This window comes from Lepisosteus platostomus, chromosome 9 (genome assembly GCF_059453375.1).
Source record: "Lepisosteus platostomus isolate fLepPlt1 chromosome 9, fLepPlt1.hap1, whole genome shotgun sequence".
NCBI lineage: Eukaryota > Metazoa > Chordata > Actinopteri > Semionotiformes > Lepisosteidae > Lepisosteus > Lepisosteus platostomus.
The window spans coordinates 60,249,133-60,272,124 of NC_142619.1; the positions used below are offsets into that span (position 1 = coordinate 60,249,133).

Genomic DNA, 22,992 nt, shown 5'->3' on the forward strand with positions numbered 1-22,992 from the left:
CCAGCCCCGAGCAGAGACCTTCTGCAGAGCTGTGGCTGCCTGGGAATGCGATTGTGTTCTGCTTAAACCAAAGTCTTCACACTGGGTTGTATATGGAGGTATAGCTGCCCTGTTAATGATCATTTTTAATGGTTAGACACTCGCTGTACCATATTTGTAGCCAGCAACATATTTTTAGCATATCCCACTGAAGCTCAGCAGGTGTGAGCCTGGCCAGTACCTGGATGGGAGACCTCCAGGGAAAGTTAAGGCTGGTGCCGGTAGAGGTGTCAGTGGGGCCAGTAGAGGGTGCTCACCCTGCAGTCTGTGTGGGTCCTAATGCCCCAGTATAGTAATGGGGACACTTTACTGTAAAAAGGCACTGTCCTTTGGATGAGACATAAAACTGAGGTCCTGACTCTCTGTGGTCATTAAAAATCCCAGGGTGTTTATTGAAAAGAGTAGGGGTGTAACCCCAGAGTCCTGACTAAATTTCCCCCTTGCCTTTACCAATCATGGCCCTCCTAATAATAACCATCTTTGAACTGGCTTCATCACTCTGCTCTTCTCCCCACTGAGAGCTGGTGTGTGGGGAGCGTACTGGTGCACTCTGCTCTCCTCCCCACTGAGAGCTGGTGTGTGGGGAGAGTACTGGTGCACTCTGCTCTCCTCCCCACTGAGAGCTGGTGTGTGGGGAGAGTACTGGAGCACTCTGGGTGCCGTCGCATCATCCAGGTGGGGCTGCACACAGGTGGTGGTGGAGGGGATCCCCATATCCTGTAAAGAGCTTTGAGTGCAGTGTCCAGAAAAGTGTAGCTGTTGTTGTTGTTGTTGTTGTTGTTGTTGTTACCACCTTACCACCACTGCAGAGGATTACATTTCGCAGTCAGGTCTCCTGGATGTGTTTTAAGGGGGTGATACCCCAGGCGAAGGGAGAATCAGTGTGCATGCGGGCCCTGTTTTGCAGAATCCTTTACGGGCGGATGAGGAGTAAGACGGGCAGCAGGTCCCAGGGTAAAGCAGGAGCCGTGACTCGGACATCCATCGTCCTGCGCTTCCTAGCGGGATCCCTCCCGGAGGAGATCGGGATGTTCATCGACCTCCTCCTGGAGCCCGTCCGTCACTACAGCCAAGGTGCCTCCCTCTGCAGTATCAGCGTTGCGATGTTGTAGTCTCTGTCCCCGAGTTGTCTCCATTTAACAGCACACAGCACGGTTTTGCTGTGTGTTTTTATGTTAAACGGTTTTACAGTACTTTTAATGAAATAATACTGTTTTCTCTCGCGTCGGCTGTTCGTTCGTAAACGGGGAGAGCTGTAAGCTGGACTGACGCCCCTTGCCTGCAGGTCCCTGCCTGGCTGCGGTACAGCGAGCCCTGGAGCAGACGGACCTGTCCAGGGTGCTCCCTTTGGGCCAACAGCACAGCATTCTCAACAGCATCGAGCTCGTCATAAAACGACTGGGCCACCTGATTCACCACTACCTGCCAAAGATACTGCAGATCCTCCTGTGTGTCACAGCCTCCGCCTCCGCCGTGCTGGACCGAAGGGAACAGGTGAGCAGATCTGTATTAGAACGTCAGGCTACTAACGAGAGGAGGCAGGCTGGGCAAACGGACTCGTGGGTTACAATTAGTTAAGCGATCCAGTGATCTCATCCAGCCGTGACCTGGAGGAAACAGTTTTCTCAAAGCAGAGGGTTGACCTTTTGTAATTGTTAGGAACAAACAGCTCTTACAGTCAGTTCTGCTTATTCATGCAGCAAGTATGCCGAAGTGTGCACCATACCTACACCCTCAGCAACAAAAGCTACAGTGCTGAGTGTGACGTTCAAAATAAACTAGATGTTTTAGTAACAGAGTGTACAGAATGCTCTTATGAGCTTCCTTAATGGTGCTGTATGTTCATGTTCCCTGTTGTGTTCCGGACCTCATGACCTTGTGTTAACCGAAAATGTGACTCCCAAGTGGTAGTGTTCCTTGAGCCACTTTCCTGTCCCGGATTATGGCTCCTAGACACAGCAGATGGAATTTGTATTGTTTCCAAAGGGGGGGGATTGTTACTTCACAGTAAGGGGACTCATTAGAAGATTTGAGTTTTACTTTATTTTGTTCCATCTTCTGTTTACAAACCGGTATTTGAGTAAATGTTTAGAAATAACACCTGAACAACACATTCACAGAACTGCACAGAAAGGGAGCTTCGAAGACCAGAAGAATCGTCTGACCCTTCCGGCAGATTTCTCGGCTGGGGTTCTCACTTCTTTCCCGTTTGCAGGTACAAGCAGGATGTCGCAGCCCATTGAAGAACCTGAGGCGCCTGGGAATCCTCCGAATCCAGGATTTCTTCGATGGCTTTGAGTCTTACAGCTTTGCTGCGGAGGAAGTTGACGCCGTGTTCCTGGCAGTGGTTTGGCCCCAGGTGGGGAGCGCAGTGTCTGCACTCGTCCTTGTTGCGTCTCTCATGAAGGACGTCGGGCTGTGTGCATTCTCTATCATATTTAACCCTCAGCCATTGTTCAATCTCTTCTTCAACAATAAATCAGACATTGATGTTATAGGGCTGTTCTCCCTTGTTTGTGAAGAAAAGCATTGTATGTGCGCTTTGTTTTAATCCTTCCAGAGTAAGAAACGCGCGGTTCTTTGGATATATTACAGGTCACCCGTCTTCCTTCTGAGAGCCCTTATGCACCGACCCCACTGCTGAAACTGCTCCATGTGTGGAGTCGGAATGCCAGGTGAGGCTCCTGTCCTGACCTCTCTCACTCCTGTCATACAAAACACATCTGCCAGCAGCAGAAATACCTGATTTCATGGCAGCGTCCCCGGTAATTCAGTGATGCGGGAGACGATTCCTTTTTCACTAGAGAAAGACCTTCTTTAGAGGCAAGTATATCAGCTAGCTGTTGGAACCTACCTGTAGTCGAAGTCTTCGCTTCAAGCGTGTATTATCGAGAAACACACTTCAGGGCTGAAGGTGTGAGAGCCTTTATTTAGGTCATTTCCACGCTCTTTAACTTTCAGAGCACGCAGTGCTTTAGCACAGACGCGCTGTGTGGAGGGTCTGCTCAGTTCGCAAGCCTCCTTTCGCTGGCCGTGCCGCACAGTAAAAGCGCGTGACGTTGGGAGGCCGTGTGATGTGACCGTGTGTGTTGGCTCCAGGTATTTCCCTCTGCTGGCCAAGCAGAAGCCGGGCTGCCCGGAGTGCGACGTCCTCCACAACGTGTTCGCTCTGCTCTCGGCGAAGAACGTCTCCCAGGCGACGGTGAGCGTGGTCATGGACGTCGCCGAGAGCCTCGTGTCCGCGCCCGACTTCGAGCCTGGCGAAGGCGCCGGCCCTCTGACCGTCGGCTGCTGTGTGGTTCCGGAGCCTGCGGAAGGGACGGGCGCTGCCGGAGGTACCGCTCCAGGAGCATGGGTCGCCTGGGGGAGGAAACCGGAAGACAGATAAAACCGGGACAGCTTTTGAGTGTGGTTATTGAACAGCTATTAAGAAATGTAGCCGGTTGTAACATAAGAACATAAAAAAGTTACAAAACAAGAAGAAGACCCATCTGCCCATCGGTTTGGTAGTTAGTAGCTGAGAAGGAGCCACAGTATCGACTTAAACGAGGCAGGGTAGCTTGTTCCACTCTCCCACAACCCTTTGGGTAAAGAAGAGCTTCCTGTTCCTGGGTCTCAGTGCATCTCCACTTAGCTTTCACTTGTGCCTCTCTCATTCGAGGTTTCACTACGTATCCTGCAGAAGTCCACTGTTTTGACTTTGTCTGTGCCTTTGCCAGTGAAATTTGTCGCAGGACAGAAATATGTCTGCGTTGTATGTCTTTTAATGGAATGAGCTCAGCTAATCATTCTCCATGCGGTTACAGTAGTTGTTGTGGCAATAATGTATTGAACTTGAATTAATGAACTATCCGCCCGATAGATGCTGTAGTCCGGGAGTGTTTGACCCTCGTTGCTCTCCGTCTAGAGCACCTGACCCTGGGCTGCAAGCTGCTCCTGCCCTGCATCCCGGCCGTGCTGCAGTACCTCAGCGGGGTGGTGGGCAACGCGGAGCGGATGAAGAAGAAGAAGTTCAGGGCACAAGTCAGCAAGGAGCTCGGCATCCTGTCCAAGTATGTTGGCGATTTGTTACTGGGCCTTTAGAGGTGCTAATGGGCTTTAAACACGTGTAAGAAAAAGCTAAGAGTGTTTTTATTCATGCTTTCACAACTAGTGATTCGTTTATTGTTTACAGCAATGGAAATTCACCAAGCTTTGTTTGTCTTTTAGGATCAGCAAGTTTGTGAGTGACAAGGAGCAGAGCTCAGTGCTCATTAGACTCCTCTTACCCTATCTCCACAAGCCCAACAATACACAGGTATGTTTTTTATGACTTAGGGAGTCCTTGGCAGTCCTTGATTTGGTGACGAAAAGTGATTTTTCTCCTAGCAGTAGGCCAAGGAGATGTATATATTATTGTCCTTAAAGCATTGAAGAGACTTGTTATTTAGCTGGCACTTTTATCCAGAGCAACCTACGGAGCTTAGTTACTTCTTTTGTTACAGACTTTGATAGCAGTTAATGCAGCGAGGTTTGTTGGAGCCTTCTGGGTAAAGTTCAGCACTCAAGAGTACAGCAGCTGTGTTCCCACCTGTGGTTTGAACCCACAGCCATGTGGTCAGGAGTCCAGAGCCCTGAGCACTTGCCAAACTGCCCATTATTTCAGCTCTGATGTGATGGTGGAAGCAAGCAGAGCAGATGACTTTAATTTAAAGGACCTTAAGAGGTGTCATTAATGCTGTCACAAAAACTGGGATATCATAAAATGTCAGTGGGTTTTTTTGGGCCTTTTTTTTTTACATGTCCAGTATTCACAGTTGTTATTTTCTCTTCAGGAAACGGAGATTGATATCTTGGAGACGACTCAGAACTTACTGAAGCAAAGCGCAAACCCAGCTGCCTTCCTCAAGCCCATAGCCAGACTCTTCTCCATAATCCAGAACAAGCTGTCCCGTCAGACTCTCTGCAGGCTGTTCCAGGTCACAAACTACAACCGCCTTTGTCATCAACACCTTGATATCTCGTATCAACATCTCGAATAAAAATGTGTTGTTTTTTTTTACACAGCTAGTTATATTGTTTCAAATCCATCCTGTTTCTATTTACAGACATTAGCGGATTTGGACAGTGGATTGAAGTACATTACTGACATCACGGCCAAGGTTATCCCTCTCTCCATTATTTTTTTCGATTAGTATAACCTTGCCTTGTCTTTTCGGAATTTTGCGACCAATCAGACCATCCCTAATTAATTAATTTTCGCCTCTATTCCAGCTGAATGCTTTCGACCGAAAACACCTGGATGAAGTCAATTTCGACCTTCGCCTGTCAGCTTTCCAGTCGGTTACCACACACATCAAAGAGATGACCACTCTCGATGTCAGTTACCTCTTCACAGTCATGCAGAACTGCTTCCATTCCATTGAGGTGAGTCCGTTTCTGGGTTTTCCATGTTTTACCCAGGAGTGGAGGCTCACTGTTTGGAACCACTGTAGAAACCAGTTAGTAGCATGTCACTAACAGATGCCCTCCTTGTTATCAAAGATAAAGTCAAGACCAGTTTTCCCATTTTTCTTGGTGTATTTTAAATTTCTTTTTACAAGGCAGTTTTACCTAGTGTAGCAATGAGCATCTGGATGTTCATTCAGGACTTTGCTGTTTGTTTGTATATCAGTCAGTAAACAAAAAGTAATGAAACAGCTCACGTAATTATGCATAATAATAAGCAGTGGGTATCCCTGGCTATTTATTCTGGCTCTGTGTGTGGAGTTTGCATGGTTCTGCTTCTGCTGCTCTTTGGGTTATTGTTATTCTGTCATAGATAGAGCTAAGAATGTACAGTGGGTGTGTTTTGTAGTTCATAGACTTGTGGTAAAACCAGTAGTTTTTAATTCTGATTGTTTTCAATTAGTTGTGCTTTCTTCAGACAGAGACTAGCTAGCCAAAAATATAATGGCGTTCATAAGAAATATTGCCTTATCCGCCACCAATTCAGAAATTCATACTTCTACTTGATTTATTTAAAAAAAATGGTTAATCTGAATTTGTAAGGCGCATCCCTCACGAATAAGAACCCCTGCTAATAATACCTTTTCCTCTCTTTCAGTTAGGCGATATGTCCCTGGGTGACAGCGCCACCTTGTGCCTGATGGCTATCATCGCTCAGGTAGCCACTGTGGACCACACTGCAGAGGAGTTCAGAGAAATAATCCAGCGAACTATGCTGGAGGCTGTGAAGAGAGGGCTCAGGAGCAAAACAGAGGTAAAATTATGGAACTGCAGTTAGTGTCAGTAACATTATTGTTATGTTGGGAATAGCGGTTCACAAAATGTCACACAAGACCCTGCAGATCTTGTAACCAATGTATTATTGAGATGGTAACAGATTTTTCCTCTTAAAAAGTGGTTTAAAACTAGCACTTTTTATATTAATGCATGTTATAGGTAATGAACCTGAAGATGTTGGTCATGATTAAAGGAAGTATGACTTGAGTAAAGAGGTGTGAAACTATGTTTGTTAAAATAACTAAGTATGCATTTCCCAAGAAACAATAAGTTTGTACATAGAAATACTTAACACAGAGTTTGGTATATCTATCAAAATGCTTTTTCACATAAATGAATGTAGAGACGGATGCGTGCTAATTTGCATTTGAAATGGGTCCAGCCCATTTTAAATTGTTAAAAAGTGTAGTTAAAATCCTAATTCATCTGGTTTCTGCAAACACTCATCTGTCGCTGAGGTATGATGTTAAGAATATGTCATTTGATGGGCTGCTTTCTGAGTAAATGGTCATTGTCCCCAGGTTTACAACATTTTTGATAGGCAAAGTCATGAGTTCATATGATCGAAGCCTTGAGTTTACAAAAGTGCATACAAAAAAAAGAAATTGGAGTGAATGGAAACGAGCCATTAATGGTTGTCTTTGCTTTTTCTTAACCTGAGTTTTATGTTTTGCGGTTTCCACAGAGTGTTCAGCAAGCATACACAACAGTGCTCTCTAGCCTGATCCAGACATTCCCCTCGAACCCGGAGTTAAAGGACTTGGTCCAGCTGACCGATTACAATGACCCGGAGTCTGACTTCTTTGAGCACATGAAGCACATCCAGGTAACCACAAAGCACATCTGTACAGCACTTACCTGCAGCAGAAAGACTTCAGAAAGAGCTGCATCTACTCCAAAAACCAATGCTTCCTTTTATTAATGTCTTTAACAGAAGGATTTGTCTGTCTTCTGTTTGTATTTTCTTAGATCCACAGGAGAGCTCGAGCCTTAAGAAAGTTTGCTAAACAGCTCACAGAGGGAACTATAGTTATGTCACCCAAATCCCTGCAGAGCTACATCATGCCTTATCCTATGACTGCACTGTTTGACGAGAAGATGTTAAAGGTAACACGCACACAACACGTTCAAGACCAAAACCTTCTTGTATCATGTTTGTACGTCAAGTGGTTCTTGTGGCTGTTGGTGGCAAAAACTTTTTTCGGCATCTAAGCTCAGATAAAGAGAGTGACAACTGTGAAGAGTTATGAAATGATGAGTGTTCAGTGCTCTAGAATTACTCTGGAAGTGCATTAGCTACAATACAGTACAGTATGTATTAGAATTATATATGCGTTACAAGAACAATGTAGATGTCTTTGAGCACATGAAGCACGTCCAGGTAACCACAAAGCACATCTGTCAAAGTCAGATTTGAAAGCCCAACATCTCTGATAGGCTTCAAATGTGGTCAATCTTTCCACAGTATTACCACATTTGAAGCCTATCAGATATGTTGGGCTTTCAAATCTGACTTTTGGCCTAATGTCATTTGACTTTGTCACTTGACAAACTGATGTTATCCTTGTTTTGTTCTTTGTTTGTAAAGGCTTTAAGATGCTGTTATCTTGAGCCGTTTTAAGCACTAATGTTTGTCTTGACAGTACGAGAATGTGATCTCTGCATCCGTGGAGCTTGTGGGCGCAGTCTGTAGACGTCTGCCCTGGTCCAAATACATGTACTACCTGAAGTACTTTGTGCACGTGCTGCAGACAGGACAGGCAGATCAGAAACTGGCTGTCAGGTGTGTGCTGATTGCTTACGGTTTAAATGAAAAGAACATTTTTTCTTTCTGCAATTCCTCTAACTACGCGTCCTGTGTTATTCTTATTTCAAAGAACAAAAATACTGCATGAAGTTAACATTTTTGGCAGATAGACCCTCTAAAGCAATGCTAGTTGTCTCTGTAACCTGGCAAATAAGAGCAAACCTGTAACCTTTCTGATTGATTATTATACATTATTTAAATTACAGCAAGGCATTGAATAGTTGCACCCAGCAATGTTTATATTTTGGCTTGTTGTACATAGTACATGCCTCTAGCGTTTATTCCATTGAAGCTATTTTTGTACAAAACCAATGTGAAAAATACAACCACTGTGTTTCGCTCCCTTAACAGTGGTCTGTTTTTATTGTTCCCTTTAGCTTGCTGGTGACTGTGTTAGACGCTTTCCATTTTGATTATGAAACGCTTGGGAAGGAACTCAAAGCTGCAGAGAACAGCAAGATGGAAAGTAAGTGAAAACAGGGAAATAACAGAAATCCGGAATATCTGATGTCTAATCCGGTAATAATTCATCCGAAAGGATTCCAAAACACTTTACTCATAGGATGGATCCCATTACATCTCCCAGTTCTGCAACAGCAGCTCCACTACACAACTGACCAGCTGGAGGAGGGAGAAAGTGTTTCATGAGTTGAATTAAGGAGCAGCAGCAGGAAGACAGAGCAAACCCGGGGCAGAGTCAGGGCATCAGTGTAAACACCTGCTCACAGGAGCACTGCTTTGGGATCCCTAATGCTTTATGGTCTCAAACAAAGTTTGGCATTTGCTACACCCTAGTGTCCCAGGTCACCATACTGGGGCACTAATTCTGCTCCAGGTCCAGCATCAAGAACACTTAAAACACCAGCCTGGTTTTCCTTTAAAATTTAGAGAATAAAAGAATGCACACCAGAATGTCACAGAAGCGCCGTCTAAACAAAAGGCGATATATAAAACATGATTGTTAATCCTGAAGAACGAAGACTTTTATGCCAAAACATTGACAGTTGAAGTAATAAATATATTTTGGAGTATGTAGTGTGTGTCCAGTCGATCCCGTTTTTTATATGTTGCTTTCAAGTTTCCAGTCCCAGTATTGACCAAGCCCAACTTTGCTTAGCTGCTGAGATCTGACAGGAGCAGGCTACAGGGTGCTGTCAGAATATTGCAGTAGCAGCTGTGGATGTGGATGTTTGCCCGTCAGGCCTTCCAGCATTTAGACCGTTCATGTTAATTTTTAAATGAATTTACTTACGTCGTGTTCTTACAGTTGTATGCAAACATTTGGGCACCCCTGGTCAAACTGCATGTTTCACAGAATCTCTGCGTGAAAAGAAATAAACACAGCCTCTGCAGGATACAAGCTTAAACATGACATATTTCTGCACATTTCAGTGCACAATTGCTATTACTAATTACAGATTGAAAAAAATAAAACAGTGAATGCAATATGTGTAAAGGTTTCGGCACCCCGACAGTCTGTACTTAGGTACACCTCCTTTGGCAGAAGTCACAAATTCAGGACTGGGCAAAAACCTGACCAAAACAATGTAGAAAAGGGTGTTATATTCAAGTAGCACAAACATAAAATACACAGTGAAAATGGAAAAGCACCAATCCTGAAGAGAGAAAGACTTCAGCATCATATATGCATCATTTTCATCTTCTAGACATGGTAGGGAAACAAATCAGGATATATAGTTAAAATTGTCTGATTTAATTCAATGGGTTTTGTGTTAAAATTGAATAATGCACTAGTAATTTATAATGTTATATACCATTTTGATCAGCATGTTATTGAAAAAGATACTGCTCCTCTACAAGCTCTCTGGATTCAGTCCAGAGAAGAGCAGCCAGATACATTCTAGGGCTGAAGGGAATGAGCTTCACTGACAGGCTGAAGGAACAGAACGCTTTCTGTTCTGTACTGAACAGATTATGAGAAGACCTGATATAAGTATTTGCTATCCTCAAAGACACTGACAAAGTCAACTCAGCTGTCTTCTTTAGATTCGAGGGTGAGACTTGAGCCAGAGGACACAAGGGGAAGTTATGTGGAAGTGCATGTAACACATGAGAACATTAGGCACTTCTGTTCTGCTGTTGTGGGACTAGGGAACCAGTTTCCCCGCTGTGTTAATGAAGTAAGTGCCCTGGCTTCTTTCAAGAAACAGCTGGATGAGTTCCTCAGATCAATTAACTACTAAACACCCAACAGGCCAGATGGACCAAACTGCCTCTTCCGGTCTGTAATCCTTCTTGCCTTCTGTGTGAGCAGGTGACATGCACGTTGCCGCTGGGGTGGAGGAGGAGGTGATGGAGTCTGATGACAGCGACACAGAGGAGGGCATGGAAGCCGGGCCTGTTGGAGCAGGAGCGTCCGACACTGGAGTGGCCTTTCAGGAAGACGGCGTCTCCTGTGCAGTGGCCACTAAACAGGACTTCACAGGGCTCTCGAGCAATAAGGAGGAGCTGGAGTTCCTGATTCAGACAATTCACCGCACGGTCACCAACAGCATCCTGCCAAAGCTTCACAAGTGTCTCACAGCTAAGGTCAGTTCAACCAGCACGGCGCAGGGAGACGTCACTGCTGGGGGGGCGGTGCAGTGCGGCGGTATGGGGGGGTATCTGTGGACCGGTAGCCGTGATGCCCTCGTTTTCCTGTTGTGCTGCAGGTGAAGCGCGACGACGAGCACAAGCTGGTGAAATCGAAGGAGGTGAAGGAAGAGGAGGTGGTCAGAATTCCCATAGCGTTCGCCATGGTCAAAGTCATGCAGTCCCTCCCACAGGAGGTCATGGAAGCAAACTTACCTGGGTAGGTGTGGTCGATCAAGAGGCAGGATAACTTACTCCTGTCACCTGCCATTCAGGGTGCTGTGACTGCTGTATATGAAGAACAGGAGGCTCACGTCATCGTCTGGTTTGCTGGGGCAGCAGTCATCCCCGTAACACTTGGTGTTACTAACGTTGTTTTCTCATGGCTCTTCTGTTCCTGTGCTCTGACAGCATTCTGCTGAAGGTGTGTGTGCTGCTGAGAAACCGCTTCCAGGAGATCCGAGATGTCGCTCGCAACACCCTTATCAAAATCATAGAGACCCTGGGCTGCCGCTACCTTCAGTACCTCTTGAGGGAGATGCAGTCGGTTTTAGTCAAGGGCTATCAGGTAGAGTCCGTCGGTCTCGGGGGCTCGCAGCTGTGGCTTGTGCTCTCTGTGCTGTAGATGTCCGGGGCTCACGTGGTGCTTTCTGGGTTTCATCGCAGGTGCACGTCCTGAGCTTCACCGTGTATCAGCTGCTGAAGGCTGTCAGTGGCTCACTGCAGAGCGGAGACCTGGATCCTTGCATGAACATCCTGGTGGAGGTCAGAATGGCGAAGATACCACTGTTGTTCGGTTTAGCTACTCATACATCTGGATTGAACAATTTTGGTGGTGCAGTTAGTTTTTCTCCTTTATGTGAGATGGAAGCATGTAAACTGGATTAAAAACAAAAGTGAAATCGTGTTTTAAATGCTGTACATTTTATTACAAAAAAATGAATATACAGTATGAAAACTAAGAACTAAACAAGCATGAACGTTCTGATTTTTGTCTTTACACAAACGCCGAAGCGATGGAACCGTGGATTCCTCGTGTTTCAGCTGGTCTCTTCTCACCCCTTCAGATCTTCAACAACGAGCTGTTCGGTAATGTGGCTGAAGAGAAGGAAGTGAAAGGAATTGTCTCCAAGGTGATGGAGGCAAGAAGCAGCAAAAGCTACGAGTCCTATGAGATCTTGGCCCAGTTTGCTGGGAAGGACCAAGTGGCTCGTCTTATTTTGCCCTTGAAAGAGGTAGAACGCACAAATCATTTCTTTTTTCCTTTCCTGGTGGGCTGCTGCGCAGGGATGGTGTCTACAGTCGATATGCTTTATTGTGTTTCGGTCATAGTTTCCCCCATAAAAAAAGAAAATTTTGAATCTCGTAATAAAAGCTGTTTTTGTAGGTGACCTGCACCAACTTTGACCATAGTGCCTTTCGCTTTGGACGTACGCCTTTATTTTATCTTTTTTTGTTTTTTGCCTGATGAAGTGCAGGTTCTTGTAAGTTGATCAGTTGAGGACGTGTGCTGTTGGTCCCCCCAGATCCTAGAGGACGCCAGCAGGCTGAAGACGGCGAGAAAGGCCCACGAAGTGCTGCGCCACATTGTGGCCGGGCTGCTGCTCAACAAGGCGATGACGGCCGGCCCCGTCCTGCTGCTCAGCCACGGGCTGGTCAGCGAGAGCCTGCCGCTGCTCACGCAGAAGAACAAGTAGGTCACGCCTGCATCCGGTGCCTTCTCATTCCCTGGGCAGACAGCAGAGGACAGGGGGGTATCTGTGTGCCTGCCGTTCATATCTCCCTGCAGGCATTTTAACCACCCAGGTCAAGGGAACTATCCTAGTTGAAAAGCTGCTACCATGCATGAGATCTTACTGGGATGTGAAACCTTTACTTGCCATTGTCAGTATCTAGATGTGTCCAGGGCCTACTGCCTCTTGTCTCTGTTGCCATCATCTCGCTGTGCTGGGTCAGACAGACATTGACTCAGATGGGAGCTGGAGCAAGACAGTAATGCTGCCGCATTGTTTTCTGAGCTTGAGCTCTTGACATGCTGACCAGTGTCGGTTGTTGCTGAAAATGTCTGAAAGCCTCTCTGTGGTTGTGAATCCCGCAGGGAGAAGCTTTCTGAGCAGCCGCCCCCCGACCCCAGACTGCAGCCCCCCAGCTGCCTGCTCCTGCCCCCCACCCCCAAGAGAGGAGGACAGAAGGCCCCCATCAGCAGCCGCACCAACATGCACATCCTGGTGGACACGGGGCTCAGGGTGGGTGAGCTGGGCAGCCTTCAGGCTGGCCGGGCTTCGCTTGGGCAGTGGGATGAGCAGAGCTTGGTTTCCTGACGCTGAATCTACAGGAACAGTCCTCACCAGAGCGCAGCTGCCTTTTCTTTTCTGAAATTAATTATTTAATTAATTAAATGTAATTTAATTTAATAAAAAAATGATTTCAAGGCACGGTACAATAAAACAATTGAACAGAAAGGGACACGCACAAACTACAAGAGTAAATTGAACATTTGTTATAAAATTGGGTATTAAGACAATGACTGAGAGGGATATGAAGTCTGATACGTGGCGGTAGATCATTTCATAGCTCTGGGGCAGCTGCACAGAAATCAGAGTCTCCCAGAGTCACGCACTGTCTCCCACAGTCCGGAGCCTCGTGGTGGGAGCTGTAATAAGACCATAGCCAGAAGAGCATGAATGACATGTAGGTGCAGCGGGCTAATCGGTCCTGGAGGCAGGCAGACATGTTAGTGGACTAAACCACCTGCCACACGTGTTGCTCGCCGAAAAACTGGTGACGAAGCTGCTGCTTCAATCTTTTTGTTTCTCTCAGCTGCTGCACATGAGTTTGAAGAAGTCCAAAGTGAACTCCTCTGAGAGCTCGGTGCTGGAGATGCTGGACCCCTTCGTGAAGCTCCTGCTGGACTGCCTGGGGTCCATGCATGTGAAGGTGAGCCAGCAGCTGGCCAGGGTCCCCCCGGAGCGCCGAGCCCATCCCCGATCCGATAAGAGTGTCTTTCAGATGTCATTGCTCGCACTGTAGCCCTCCGGGGGAGAAGACCTGAAGAAATTGAGCATACAGAAGTCTGAAAAAGAGCACATAAAAGCTGGGATATGGGTGTGGATTTTTTAATAGGAAAGGTTACACACAAGAGGACCCGTCCCCATTTGGTAGTTAGCAGTTCTAAAAGACCAGCTTGTTCCACACTCCTACAACCCTTTGGGTAAAGACACCTCCTGTTCTCAGTTTTAATCAAAGGCATTCAGAGAACTAATGCAAAGAACTTAGCGGGACGGACGTGAAATTAAGTAGTGATGTCAGATTAATTAATAAATGTTCCATTTTAATTATTCTTAGATATTTTCTGAACAGTTCTGCGGGGGATTTCTGTTGATCGTTTCTCTGTCGCAGGTGATCACTGAGGCTCTGCTGTGTTTCACGTGGGTTCTCAAGTTCCCCCTTCCTGCCATTGAAGAGCAGGCGGAGGTGCTGACAAAGCAGCTCTTTGTCTTGCTGAAGGACTATGCCAAGGCAGGGGCAGCCAAGGGGGAAAACTTCCATCTGGTTGTCAACTGTTTCAAAGTGAGTTTCATCATCATCCCTCATTTTCTATGACCAGAGTGCGCGCTGAGTTGGTTTCTATTAAATGTGCAAATCAAAGTTTAAAAGTGTTAAACCGAGAGTTAATGTTTAGGTCATCGGCATCGTGCGCAGTACTTTCGTGTGAGATTTTTAATGTGCTTAAGGCAGAATTATCTGTTCTAGGAGACAAGACAATTGTTTTGTTCAGGTGCAGCAGTCAGCAAATTACCTGTATCAGCTTATTTCTGTGTATCAAGGTAGAAATTAATCACATGATTATAATATCTTATGTAATGGAATCTTAAAGAATCTAAACATCAGAAGCTGCAGCCTTCAGGCTGATAGAAAATGGATTCTTTGCCTTCTGCAGCCTTTCACTTTCTAAGTCAAGTTATTTCTTAGCCATTGCCATAAGGTGCAGGTTTGTTATTTTTCTTCTGCAATTTAAAATGTGTCTTAAGTTTCTTATCAAGGTGTCTGAGCCTCCTCCAGTCCGACTGTGCTCAGTGGGGTGCTACTGGAAAAATAAAAGTGACAGTCCCTCCGCCTCCAGATGTCCGTTGCTAAATGCTTACTTACATCTGTTATACACACAAACCCAGCACACATCCAGAGCAGCACGGGCAAAACGCAGAGCCCGATGTTCACTACAGAAGTAATTTAGTGCCAGTCGAAAGAAGAGTGCCGTTCAAACACATTCTTAGACATACAGATGCAGGACCAAGGGCCTGTAAGATCTTGAACTGACCCGACCACTCTCTTCATAGGAGACTGGGAACACAAGTGGTGTTGCCTGGCTAGTTGCCAGCTGAGCACCAAGAACCTGAAGTCGAATATAAATTCTCTCTGTCTCAAGATTTAGTTTAGCTAAGAATGTGTAGTGCAAACAAGACCCAAACTTAGTCTTAGAGTTTTAGCTGAAGTTGTTTAACTTCTGAAATACTAAACCGTGGTTACACAGAAACACGAGAAAGGATGCAAATTAGACTTGGCCTTTTCGACCCAATGATTCAAACTTTAGCCACTAAGTGAATCTGAACATTCCTGCAGCAGCTGTCTCTTAAAGGATCCCTGAGTCTGGGCCTCAACTGTCAGGTTCACAAGTATAACTACGCTTTGTATGAAGAAGTGAGTCTTGTTTTCTTTGCCCTAGATGGAGCCTATCTGCATTCCTCAGGATGTAACATACTTGGATATCATTTCTGTTCCATCTCCTTTAGTCTAAACTAAAGAGCTTTAGCTCATTTGCCCTGTTACTGTACTGTATGACAATACCCTGTGACCAGGAATGAGGTGGTGCAAGAGCTCCTTCTGGTACAAACCTGTGACTTGCTAGGGAAATCATGTAAGAGTACCGCAAAGCCCAGAGTGAGCAGGGAAATAAACATTCCCGGGCGTCAAAACATTGGCCAGTGGAGGTCAGGGCCAAGAAGATGGAAGCTTGACGTTTATAGATCTCATTCACTTGTTTATCTTAGGAAATATAGCTTTAGCACAGATTTAGGTCATCAAGTCATGTGCATACGCCAGAGCCAATTCTTATTTAATTTTTTTAAATTCTGTAGCTGCCATGCTGAGGTCATGCCAACACATTGTAAAGCTTTCAGTTCTGGAGGCAGTCCGCTGGGCAGTAATCTCTGCAAGTGAGGCTACAAGCCAGCCAGGTTGCATCTAAGGCAGCCTCTAGATAATAAAGCTGAGGAATTTCCATATTCCCGTCTCCTGAAAGATATCTCCCAGACCACAGAGAAGCATTCTAGCTCCTCTTGTAAGGGCTCTTTCCAAGGCTATATCCTTGTTGCACAATGCTGTGCTGGGCATGTGTAAAAGCAGCTTTTACCATTTGCTAGTCAGACGCTGATTGAATTCTTACCTCCCTCTCAGTCGATCTCGATCCTGGTGAAGAACGTGAAGAAGCACAGCATCACAGACAAGCAGCTGCAGGTGCTGCTGGCCTACGCGGAAGAGGACATCTACGACCAGTCCAGACAGGCAACAGCGTTCGGGCTGCTGAAGGTAAGCAGGCCTGCAGGATCAGATTCCATCTGCACTGGCTCTTTCCAGATAGACACTGGCACCACTGGAGGGGTGTTGGAAACAGCCAGAAAGTGAAATGGCACTAAAGCACAGTCAGTAAAGCACAAAACATGCCACACAGTGGAGCCTTTGAAAGGATTTAAAGGTAATCGTCCCTGGAGTTTTCCCAAGGAGAGGAGACAGAGGTTGACATCCTCTACTGCTACTAATTAAATATTTGCCTCTTTTGAATACTCTTTCTATTTTTACGTAGGCTATTTTGTCGAGGCAGCTTGTTGTTCCGGAAATGGAAGATGTGATGCAGAAAGTGGCCAAGTTTTCTATAACTGGACAGAACGAACAGATCCGTGTCCAGTGTCGACAGGTACGTTACAGCGTTTACTCAGGTATCCTCACGCACTTAAAAAAAAAACAAATTCAGGAAACTGCCAAAATAAAGGAAACCCTTGAGTAAATGAGGAATACAAGTCTACTGAAAGCAGGTGCTTCCACTCAGGTGTGGTTCCTGAGTTAATTAAGCAATTAACACCCCGTCATGCTCAGGGTCACATATATAAATGCTGGCCAGGCCCAGTGGCCTATTATTTTATCTGCCATGGCTGGCTGTTTTTATACCTAAAAATCCACTTTTGAGAGTAATGTGGTGTAAAAAACACAGGTACCGGTCTACTGATCTGTGGGGAAAAAAGTCATATTGTTATGTGAGTCATCCTTCACCCTGTTCTCGGCAAGCAGACGAGTGTGGCGCACACAGAAAGAAGCTTGAGTGCTTGTTTCCCCTGGTGAAGGGTTCTCGTGGCTCTGTTTATGGTGTGGGTGCATTTTCCTGGCATACTGTAGGTCCACTGTTATTATCCAGCATTTGATCATTTGACTAGACTGTAAGTTGCAAAATGAGGTGGTGACGAATCTGCATATATAGCAAAAGACATAACCTTAATGCAAGAAGAGCTAAAGATAAGTTCATGCTCTGCTTGCATAATGAAGATGACTTGGTTGCTGTCAGCGCAATTTAAGGGCGCTTGGTGAAGAGGGAGGTAGCCCAGAGGTTGTGATGTTCTTCTTCCACATTAAAACTGTATGTGCTAAACTCATTGAGCACTTACAGGAAACTGCCAAAAAGCAAACTCTTGAGTAAATGAGGAATACAAGTCTGCTGAAAGCAGGTGTTAATTAAGCAATTAATATCCCATCATGCTCAGGGTCACATATAAAAATGCTGGCCCATTATTGTGGTTGTCCGTCCACAGCTCTGTGTGGGCAGGCCATATGCTGAATGACAGGGTGTCATTGCACCAGCCCTGCACGCTCATATCCCCCTAATCCATCTGCAGAATCAGGTTCAGAGGGAAATGCGCAGAATGCCTGTATTTCACCTGTTGGGTAATTGTCACCTTCTGAGGCCAGAGAACAAGTGTCTGAGAGAGCAGTGAAGTGTTTTATTCACTAATGAATGCCGTTTGGCCCTCGCAACAGCGGAGGACAATGTGTGAGGATCTGTTTTGGTGAACGTTGCTCTGCTTGTGGCACTGTTCAGACCAGCCGGGGAGGTGGCGGCAGCAGTATGATGTTGTGAGGGTAATCTCCCTTGTTCTGAAAGTAATACAGTCTCCATTTGTTTCTGTATTCCCACCTGATTTGGAAACACCATTAACGTGGTTTTTGCGTCTCGGCTCACAGCTGCAACACCCCCCAGTTGCACACAGGGCACACGCCACAGACAGTGCCTCTTCAAGTTCAAGTTCACGTTTATTTGTCATTCCAGCCACATACAGTGGAATGAAATATCGTTCCTCCTGGTCCATGGTGCAAATACAGGCAGGACAGACAGGACACTGACATAGACATTGTAGACAGGATCCACATAGTGCAAAGTGCAGATAGTGCAAAGTGCTCTCCATACCAGACTCAGTGTCTATTGGAGGGGTGTCACTGAGGGAGAACCTCCTTTCACACAAGAGTGCCTTTTAGTAAATATTAATAAGAATTCCTCATACTTATCTAGCGCTTTTCTGGACACTCCACTCAAAGCGCTAATGGGGACTCCCCTCCACCACCACCAGTGTGCAGCCCCACCTGGATGATGCACCAGTACTAGAATAATAATAATAATAACAATAATAATAATAATAATAATAATAATAATAATAATAATAATAATAATATTTCTTTCACTTATCTATGATATATACATTTCAAAATGTTCTACTCGTTTCATCTACAGCTGAATATTTTACTGAAGTGATCTGAATGAAATACCTTCCTCAAGAGTACAACAACAGAACACCTGAATTCTCACCCACAGCCACAGTTAGAAGAGCAATCAAGAGCCATTTCCTCTGTTCCTTTATCAGAATCTGTATTTACTGAACTTTAGAGAGAAAAGTTCTTCGATTTACAGATTGTAACTGTAATGAATATGGATCTTTTATTTTCTACATACAGATTTATCTCAAATACCTGCTGGATTATCCCCTGGGCTCGAATTTGAGGAAGCACATAGATTTCATTGTTTCACAGCTAAGGTAAGCGTTTATTTTTGAAGGGGTACGCTTTTTGTGTCATCAGAATTGAAAGTCAGTCCTAAATTACTGACATTAACGACAACAAACGCGTTCTCTCGGATATGCAGTGTCCACATCTCTGTCCTGTATGGTTCATTCATGCTAATATTCCATCACACAAGTAACTGTTAGTTTCTTGGAAAACATTTCTGCTTCAAAGTGTAGACCTAAATGATCATCTGTAACAATTCTGTAGTCATAACTCTTCTTTGTATCCTCGGTTGCTGTATGTTTAAAATCTCACTTTGTTTTGACAGTTACGAATATGATACCGGAAGAGAGTCAGCCCTTGAAATTATGGCCTATATCTTCCAGACCTTCCCCCAGGTAATTGAATGTAGTGTGAGATGCTGCCCTCCGGTGGCCAGTAACGGCAAACGCTCCAACGAGTTCAAACGTTTGAATGGGAATTAAACTTTATTGTCCCTAAAGGAATCTGTCTTGTACATCAAGAGCTCATAAACATATGACATACAGTATGCACCAATAACACAATACAGCAGCACTACAATACCGTGAAACAAAACAACGTCTAACAACATCACTCATTCAGAACAAAAAGAAAAACAAGCTTGATGAATGACAGAACTTACAAAACACCGATGAATGGTTTTAACTCACCACAGCAGGCAGGAGCTCAGGAGTGCGTGTTGCTGCAGTGCAGTGCCAGTTTAAATTGTTGGTTGGGAATTGGCTTGCTCCAGGCAGTTGTGCACATGTGGATGCTGCACATTGGTGGTGGTGGAAGGGAGTCCCCATTACCTGTAAAGCGCTTTGAGTGGAGTGTCCAGAAAAGCGCTATATAAGTGTAAGCAATTATTATTATTATTATTATTATTATTATTATTATTATTATTATTATTAAGGCATCTTCACCTTGCAGCAAAGACCCCTGTGACTTGCTGGCCATCTAGGAGGTTACAACACTGACAGGGAGAGCTGTATCTCCCTTCCAAATGATGGTAGCTCTCCTATAAGGCGTGTCAAAGACAGTGAAATGGGGAATGATTGAATCCTGTGTCAGGAGAAGACGTGCCCGGTCCTCTCTGGACCTCCTGCTGGTTTGAAGGACTTTGCATTGAGCTTTTATTGACAGTACAATTGTGCTGGGGTATAAGAATCATTGGCGATTAACACATCTCAAAATAAATCCTATTCTTTTTGTTGCAGTAGCACAGTCAGTCATTGTCTATTGAAAATGACATTCATGGTACATGCACGACAGCCTTATCCATTTGAAAATTAAAAGCAAACTTTTAAGTCAAAATGTACTGGTTAATAGACCGATTGCTGTCTGTCAGTGATCCCCAACGAACATAGCAGAGCTCGAGCAAGCTGGTGAAGGAGAAGGGGTGAAAACTGCACCATCATGATGTATAAAGTTAGTAGAGTATTTTCCAGAAACACTTGCAGCAATAATTGCTGCAGAAAGGTACCTCTACTAAGTATTAACTCTTATATAGAATACTTATGCTATCAGCATATTCTATTATGCTGTATTTTAGTTTTTGATTTTTTTTTGCACAAAGTGCAGCTGACATTGAACTTCCATCACCCTGAAGCATTCAAGTTTCACGTTACCTTTTTTAAATCTTTCATTTTGTGTGTATGTAGTTGTAGAAGAGGGTGAATAGTTTTTGCAAGGTGCTGTAGCTCGGGCGATTCTTAAACCTTCTTACGAAGCAGTCTGGAAAGGCTATCACCAGCACAGCGACTGTATGACTTGAGCATTTTCTGTGATCTGTGTCTGCATTAGAAACTGCTGCATCACCACTGCGGCCTGTTGTTCGCGCCCCTCGCCTTGGTGATGGTGAATGATGATTCTCCGAAGTGCAAGAAGATGGCCGCCCTGGCTATCAAATCACTTCTCAGCAAGCTGGACGTAGACCACCAGGACAACATGTACGCCTTGGTGCAAGCCTGGCTCACTGACGAGAAGGTACGAGCTGGCAGATTCATTTTAAGTTTAGTTGGCAAAATTACTCAACTTGGTCAACTCAGAGGACGTCTTCGGAATAAGCAGTGAAACAAACCAGAGGACTAAACTACTTGTAAGTGTATTTAAAACCAAGACCAGGTGGCACTACTTTATACAAGGGGTTGCAGGAGTGTGGAAATAAAAATATCCTGACTCCTTTCAAGGAGAGATCCTTGGATCAGTTAATAACAGTAAGATCCAGAATCCTACAGCACATGCCTCCCATTTTCAGTCCCACTCGCTCTCAGCTTTCACTTGTGTTTGTCACTGTCGGTCCATCCTGGGCTGCCCCTTTTAAGCCCCTGGGTGTGTGACGGTTCTGAGAGCCCGTGTCCGTCTCTGTCTCTTGCAGAGCTCACTCCGGCGCCTGGGGGTCCAGGTCTGTGGGCTGTTCGCAGAAGGAGAAGGTCTGCAGTTCGGCAGACGACTGGAGGATCTGCTCCCTCTTATTGAAAGTGAGATCGACCCTTCGAAATTTGAAAACGTGAGTTATTCTTCAGAGTGGTGAAAAGAAGCCCAAAAGCCCACAAACAGTATTAAAAACTCTGTTCCACTTCTGCATTTGCACCCTTGGGTCTTGGTGCATTTGACTGCCAACACGGGTATTCGGGTGACACGGGTGTAGTCTGAGAAGTAACTGGTCATATTTGTTCATTAGCCATAACATGAGCTTGTTTCTCCGTTTTCCTGTCCTGTGCATGTTTTTATAATGGCATGCTGTTTGGTGCAAGTGTTTTAATTGCATATTTGGTTGTATTTTAGATCAATTGTATTTAAAATTGTAGGTTTGTGGTTTAGTGACTCAGAGTCACATGAAAGGACATCTTGTTGGTAGATGGTTGATCTGGAAGCCTGGTTTGCATCTCCGTTCAAAATCCGGTTGAAATTATATGTTATTTGAGAAATGGAAATCATGCAGTGACTATTATTAGAGATCTAAGTGAGAATGGCAGCATATTTCCTACGGCAGCCTTGTGTTGTCCAGACAAAAATCAGCTTCAGCAAAGGACACGAGACCCTCATTCCCATTTCCTGAATTCAGGAAAACTGCTTCAGAAGCCCAGAGAGCAGACAAGGCGAAAATAATACTGCTTTCCTGCCTTCCTGTTCCGTCAGATTGAAGAAGAAGCCGATGAAAAGGCTGCTGACAGACTGCTGTTCAGTCTTCTCACTCTGGTGACCAAACTGGTGAAGGAATGTAACTTCCTGCAGCTTTCCAAACCACAGGAAACCCTCAGGAAAATCTGGAGTAAGTGTTTGCTTTATCTCTTGTCCTCTGGAAAATCGTACCTACTATCCTGGAGGGGGCTGCAGGCTGTTCTGTTAATGTATCGTGCTTTCTCTGTTCGTTTGCACGAATTTAAGTGTGTATCTCAGCTGTGCGAGTGATTGTTCTAAGGGACCCAGGCTGAGTTCTAGGTTTGAATTGATCTCAGCTTCAATTAATGGCAACAGTTTGATGGCAAAGGTCTAATTTTTTCGTTTACGTTTAAAAGTTCAAATTACGTTTTTCACCGCTGCTTGCTGGGAGAGACTCTGGCTCCCCTGTATTGGATAAAGTGGTTAGAAAATGGATGGATGGAAATGAAATACACAAATCTGTGTTCACAAATACCTCATGTGGCTGTACAGTCATGGTGTTTGTGCTTCATTACAATAACCTGCGTGGTTGTTTTTCCTCATCTTTTAAAATTTTATTCATTTAGGTCACATTGACTCTCATCTGTGGTACCCCCATTCCTGGGTGTGGCTGACTGCGTCTCAGATTTTCGGTTTGCTGTTTGCTGCTCACAATCCGGAGGATTTGGTGAGCCAGTGGAACAACAGGAACGCTGAAGGAAATGGGAAGACATCAGAACCTGTAGCCACCACTTTCTTACTGGATAATCTAGACAAAAAGGTATGAGGAAAAGTCTCAGGGCACCTTTTATTTCTATCCCTTGCAAACGTAATATTTGAGATGGTCAGTTTTTAAAAACGATTTAAAATGAGCAGCTTTAAACACGCCGGTGTGAGCTCAGCAGATATGAAGAACATTTGTGCATCAAAATGGTGACTGTGGACACTGTGCACTAGGAGACATAAATGCAAAGACGTTTTTTTAAATATGCCTTAGGACCTTAAATACTTTGCATATAGGA

General features: G+C 44.9%; 1 protein-coding gene across 1 annotated transcript in view; it reads left to right on the plus strand.

Moving 5' to 3' along the window:
- The window catches only part of utp20 (UTP20 small subunit processome component), a 41,274-nt gene that overhangs the window by 13,644 nt on the left and 4,638 nt on the right, over positions 1-22,992 (plus strand). Inside the window, exons 26-57 of the mRNA XM_088645936.1 lie at positions 947-1,113; positions 1,325-1,533; positions 2,255-2,398; positions 2,635-2,714; positions 3,139-3,374; positions 3,947-4,091; positions 4,249-4,336; positions 4,854-4,997; positions 5,127-5,180; positions 5,293-5,445; positions 6,125-6,280; positions 6,989-7,129; positions 7,273-7,410; positions 7,947-8,086; positions 8,488-8,576; positions 10,386-10,660; positions 10,783-10,922; positions 11,114-11,270; positions 11,369-11,467; positions 11,770-11,937; positions 12,229-12,395; positions 12,801-12,948; positions 13,523-13,639; positions 14,102-14,272; positions 16,157-16,288; positions 16,563-16,673; positions 18,755-18,834; positions 19,131-19,200; positions 20,630-20,812; positions 21,204-21,335; positions 21,968-22,100; positions 22,558-22,751. Of these exons, the coding sequence (XP_088502062.1) occupies positions 947-1,113; positions 1,325-1,533; positions 2,255-2,398; positions 2,635-2,714; positions 3,139-3,374; positions 3,947-4,091; positions 4,249-4,336; positions 4,854-4,997; positions 5,127-5,180; positions 5,293-5,445; positions 6,125-6,280; positions 6,989-7,129; positions 7,273-7,410; positions 7,947-8,086; positions 8,488-8,576; positions 10,386-10,660; positions 10,783-10,922; positions 11,114-11,270; positions 11,369-11,467; positions 11,770-11,937; positions 12,229-12,395; positions 12,801-12,948; positions 13,523-13,639; positions 14,102-14,272; positions 16,157-16,288; positions 16,563-16,673; positions 18,755-18,834; positions 19,131-19,200; positions 20,630-20,812; positions 21,204-21,335; positions 21,968-22,100; positions 22,558-22,751 (4,561 nt within the window). The remainder of the gene's footprint in view (positions 1-946; positions 1,114-1,324; positions 1,534-2,254; positions 2,399-2,634; positions 2,715-3,138; positions 3,375-3,946; positions 4,092-4,248; positions 4,337-4,853; positions 4,998-5,126; positions 5,181-5,292; positions 5,446-6,124; positions 6,281-6,988; positions 7,130-7,272; positions 7,411-7,946; positions 8,087-8,487; positions 8,577-10,385; positions 10,661-10,782; positions 10,923-11,113; positions 11,271-11,368; positions 11,468-11,769; positions 11,938-12,228; positions 12,396-12,800; positions 12,949-13,522; positions 13,640-14,101; positions 14,273-16,156; positions 16,289-16,562; positions 16,674-18,754; positions 18,835-19,130; positions 19,201-20,629; positions 20,813-21,203; positions 21,336-21,967; positions 22,101-22,557; positions 22,752-22,992) is intronic.